The 5,121-nt window shown below is 41.3% G+C and overlaps 1 protein-coding gene across 1 annotated transcript; it reads right to left on the minus strand.

Annotated features, from left to right (window-relative positions):
• Positions 1-203: 203 nt before the first annotated feature.
• LOC116309822 (hyaluronidase PH-20-like) lies at positions 204-4,520 on the minus strand. Its single transcript, XM_031726523.1, has 7 exons — positions 4,338-4,520; positions 4,024-4,190; positions 3,768-3,936; positions 3,438-3,656; positions 3,201-3,359; positions 2,104-2,193; positions 204-650 (listed from the first exon to the last, which is right to left on the minus strand). The coding sequence occupies exons 1-7, from the start codon at positions 4,518-4,520 to the stop codon at positions 204-206; spliced, it is 1,434 nt and encodes a 477-aa protein (XP_031582383.1).
• Positions 4,521-5,121: the final 601 nt, after the last annotated feature.

The raw sequence follows: 5,121 nt of genomic DNA on the forward strand, positions 1-5,121 counted from the left end.
TGGTTTTATTCATATACATGAAGTAGCCCTATGCTTACTGAGTCATTTTTTTGCTGACACAGCAAAAGGTAACAGTATAATATATAAATTTGTTCAAAATATTAATTGAGTTAATCGTTGACTATAAGCTCATCTTCTATGCAGGTAGAAGTTTGATTCTGGGTTCTAGACCAGACTAGCAATTTAGTTTGTAACCACCAAATTTAATTGTCAGCTGCATTAAAGTTCTTATTGACTTTATCTTTAGCGGTGCTGGCCTGCTCGGTGTCATCTAATCCAACTTTACTCAGAGTGTGGGAGTTCTGGTACTGCCCTCGCTTAACACTGAACATCAGGGCCTTGGCAAGCTCTTTGTATGTCCTAGGAGTGCATTTCAGTCCTTTGTAGCACTGACAGTTAAATCTCCTGCTTAAAGACTTTAAGTCTGCCAAGCTTGGACTTCCTAGAACAAAGTAGCGTTTCTGAATATGCGCAACCCTGAAACTTTCAGGGTTTAGGTGGAGGTAATGGCTGGACTTGTAGTTTTTTCTGACACAGCGGCCATTTCCTCGGCACAGGAAGTCGCTGCACAGCTGGGCAGCTGTCGTGACGTTGGTGATGTAAGGGTTCAGGGTGGAGGTGAGGTAGGATGAGAGGGCTTCACAAGAAGGCTGGAGAGGAGAAATAGAGAGAGGAAAAAATAAGATCACCTCAACCAGATCCTTTCAGTAGCAATCAACAAGCTTCTGCTATAACTCTTGTTGGTTATTTGACCACTCTTCTTGGCATTATTGGTAGAATTTATTTAAATTAGTTGGTTTCCTGGCCCAGCTTTTAGGCAAAATAAATTCAAACTTGTGTACGCAAATTCTTGTTTTTTAACGTCACTGAACATGTATGCTGTACACTCTTTCCACCGTAGAAAAAGAACAGTTCAGAGAGACCATTAAAAGTTCAAAATACAATGATATACATGCCCGAGATGTGTGCATGTACCGTAAACTTCTGACCACAATTGTGTATGCCTAAAACAGTGCGCAGTATCACAGTAATTCAGTGACCATGAATTGTGTTAACATGTCCATGTGAAAACCCCCCCCAAAACTGATCAATACCACTTGCATACCCATTCGTTAAAAACAAGAGTAAGGCTAGCTTAGCTTTGCTTAGCTAGCCTTAATGATTACTAAATGACATTAGTGGGCTACGGTGGAGGTGATGTTAGGTCACTTTTGTTAATACCAGACTGAAGACACTATATCGGTTGCCGTTTATTGGAGTGGTTCAGCAACATGGCTTACAGATTCATTTTAATGAGGCAAAGGATGTTATTGATTTTCTTACTTTATGTTGACTTAATGCCAAAAAGAAGACAAAAATTTCACAAGGCTAGATCTGGCAAGTTTGTTTCTCCAGAGAATTAAGCTAAGTAGCTGCTAACTGTAGCAGCAGTGTCACCTTTTTATACATTCAAGAGCAAGCAAACTAGCATACATATTATAAAATGTACAGTTGTTCCTGTGTGAGAGCACTGTTTTGATAGATCTATAATGTTACAAATCTAATATTTGTGATAGGCTAAGCAGCTGCTAACTGTATTAGTGGTATTACCTTTTCATATAATCAACAGAAAACAAACTAGCATATTTACATATTAGAAAACCAGCTATTCCTGACTGAGAGTATTGTTTTAAAAGGTTTGTAATGTGTGGATTAAGAAGTTCATTAACTGCAGAACAGGCAGAATTAACAAAAATATCTTGCAGCTATAAAAAGCCTAATGCACTGAATAGCAGACACTAACAGCATGTAATATGTAATAGAAGGCAATTAAGATATGTAACTACAAGAATATTAATTACATGCTGAGGTCTCTGTCAGAGCAATTTAAACATCCAGTTAAATTTACCATCATTGCTTAATTTAGGCTTTGCTGTTGTGGATTAACTATTGTGGTTGCTAAACCAGCCGCCACAATCACTCAGCAGATATTGTCAGTTGCTGAAGAGATAAACCGCTTCCTGTATCGTCTAATTAAAGTCTTTGTCTTGTTCGGGTCTGACTGACATCAATACATTGTTATATCTTTCAGCAGTCCAATGGAGGCCTGTGGTGTGATGTTACCTGGTCATCATAGTCAGCGCTGGCCCCCCATAGCACAGCACCAGATGCCCCCACTGCCACACTCTCCCCCACGGTGCTGATCAGATCCCCCTGGACGCAAATAGTTAAGCATCTTCACTAACTGTTCATTACACATGTAAAAAGACTGAGACAATATTTAAAAATGTAAGATTCGATTGTCAGAAGACTTTGAGAGCTGTTTCAAAGTTAAGCAATTTTCCATTTTCAGTTTTTTAAGAGGTTTTAAAAACACATTGAATTTTACTGTGTACCGTTTACAGAAATGTCCTTAAACCTCCCTAAAAAAGATTTTACTGGAATGAAAATTACCATTACCAAATTACCATTTTGTGGGGGGTGTTCTATATAATACATTATTGTTAGTAAAGCAGTCCAGGTGCTAAACTGGCCTACTTGCAATCATTGAAAGCATTTTGGACATTATGAAATTAAAAATATGGCAAATGAAGCCCAAACTGTTGAGCTGCCCAGTGTTGGTGAAAAATGCTGGAAAATTTTTGCTTTCTCTGCAGTTCATATTCTCTTAAAGAACTTAAAGAAAAGGTGATGTAAGACAGACAGAAAGGTGTCCATGTCCAAACTTTCCTGAATATTTTCTCAGTTGCAACATATGACGTGCACTTTTTAAACTAAAAAGGTTTGCAAAGCATTGCATCATGGTTTTGAGTTGAGGTTTTTTGCAGCATGCTCACACAAATAAGAACAGAAGATAAGGATTACAACATCGTGTGGCGGTTACCACCTAAGCAGGATGTTGTTACACCAAAGAAACTGAACTCCCCTTAAAACTGGACCTCCTGGCTGGAAACACTCCACTCTAGGGATGTATAAAGTAACCTAAGATGTAAGATGTAATCTAGTCAAGTGTGCTTGCGTTTACTCTCTAATGAGTTACTGGAAAAGATGCAATCTGTTTAAGCTGCAAAGTCATTTAATTTGTAAGCTTAGTGCTTGTCATTTGCAAATGCCTCCCAAGGACATCCCAATCAGGTCAGAAAGTCATGCTGCAGACTATTACATAATGCGCCCATGAATAAGGTGTTAAACAAATCCACATTTAAATTAGTCTTTGTTACCTGGCTGAGGAAGCGTTTGTTGTCGTCAACAAAAACAGGGCGCATGTAAACGAACACGGGTGCAGTAGCACTCCATCCAGGAAGGGCAGACACCCTCAAAGCCTCCTGGACGCGGTTTCTCACCATCAGAGCCGCTTTTGGATTGTCTGCTAGAGAGGTCTGAAACAGATGCAGGGAAAATTACGGCTTAAAATAATAATATTAGAAGTATGTCATCCATTTAGGAGAATCACCAACCTGCAAGTACACAGAGGGGTAAAGGGCCGTGCTTGACTCCCATAGCCAGAGCAGCTCATCATTTTGCCTCCTCACCTCCTTGGAGCACTGGCCTGTGTAGTGCCGGTCCTTCCAGCCATAATTATAGCAGTTGGGGAACAAGTAGAAGCCCCAAAGATAGTTGGGTCTCATAGCTCTGCCCAAGGCCAACATCCCTGACATAAAATTCTTTGCTGCCTCCTAAGAGGAAGGAAGCCAGAGTGAAGGAACGATGGCATGAATAATTAATAGGTGCTCTCAGCTCTGTATTGTATATAATTTATCATTAAGCCTCAAGCAAAGCGTTCTGACCTGAAACTGCTGTTTGGCTTTTACTGTGGCCTGTTGTACTGGGAGGGAGAGATTAGCCTGCATTACATGGGCCACTGACAAAGTCTGGTAGATTCTTTTGGTTCCCCAATTTCTGTCCCATAGGGGGCGCCATTCCTCCCAGTCTATCACAGCCAGGCCTCGGTTTGCCCTGGAAGGAATGAGGAGGGTGATGAAGGTCAGTATTAGCATTTAATGTGTCACTAGGGGCAAAAACAGTATACTCTGGCCTACTTACCTGGATGGGATGTAGTAGTTAATATCTGCTCTGGCCTTTTCCAAGCTGGCTTTCAGGTTAGCTCTCTGAGGGATGCCGCCGTGGAACTTTTTCCTACTTTTGAGGTCTATGTGTGGATAAAGACCCAGTCGATCTGTGTAGAACAGAGACAGAAACTGCCCTGGAACCTGCAGCAGGAACAAGACCCAATAAACTTATCTCCATTACTCATAAATAACTTTGCCTTTTAAGACAGTTTTATAACCTCCTAACCTCCTAAAGGTTGTATAAAAAACACAACAGCTGCTGATTATCCATCATCTTTTCACTCTTACCTTGGCAGGTGTGGCCACTCCTTTAAAGGCTGAGGTGTCTAGTGAGACGTTATACCTTTTACACACTAGATCAGGGATATTCCAAGTGACAATGAAAGGCTGGTGTTCAAACAGTGGGCCTACGGTGTGGGGAAGATGGGCAGGTGCAAGGCGAGGGGTTGTTGCTTCTGGAGGAGATGACATGGTGTTGTAGGGAAGGAGGGGTGATGTTTTAGAAAGGGCAGGCAGCATTGTTTTGAAGTTTAAAGCTGCGGAAAGGGGTGACACTGGAAGAGGAGCCTGAAGCTTTTTTAGAGCACTTTGAGGTGAAGTTGAGTTGGAGAGGGGAGACAGTGAGGCTGGAGGGAAAGGAGATTGAGTTTTAGGAGATTTCGCAGGTTGAAGATGAACTTTTCCAGTAGAAAGAGGATACAGACAGCTTTTAGTGTGAGGTGATTGAGAGTGTTTGTGCGTAAGAGGTGCTGTAGCTTTGTGGGACAAATTCAGATGTTTGCAGAGGTTAGATGGCAACCATGGAATTTGTTTTAGGGGTTGAACAGGATAGAAAAATGTATGGCGACAATGGCCTGAATAAGAACTAAGAGAGACCTCTTTGCCAAACAGATGGATATTTTTAGAAGTTATAGGCAAGTTTGCAACATCTCTGTGGGGTGCTGGGTTGCAGAGTTGAACTGATGTTTCAGAGGTAGATGAATCAGGTTTTGAGTCAGTCTTAAATGGGAGTTTTGACAAAGTTTGTGGGGTACGTGCAGGAGAGGAGAAGGTTAAGTAGGGCTGTGATACA

The sequence above is a fragment of the Oreochromis aureus genome, linkage group 17, assembly GCF_013358895.1.
Source record: "Oreochromis aureus strain Israel breed Guangdong linkage group 17, ZZ_aureus, whole genome shotgun sequence".
Taxonomy (NCBI): Eukaryota; Metazoa; Chordata; class Actinopteri; order Cichliformes; family Cichlidae; genus Oreochromis; species Oreochromis aureus.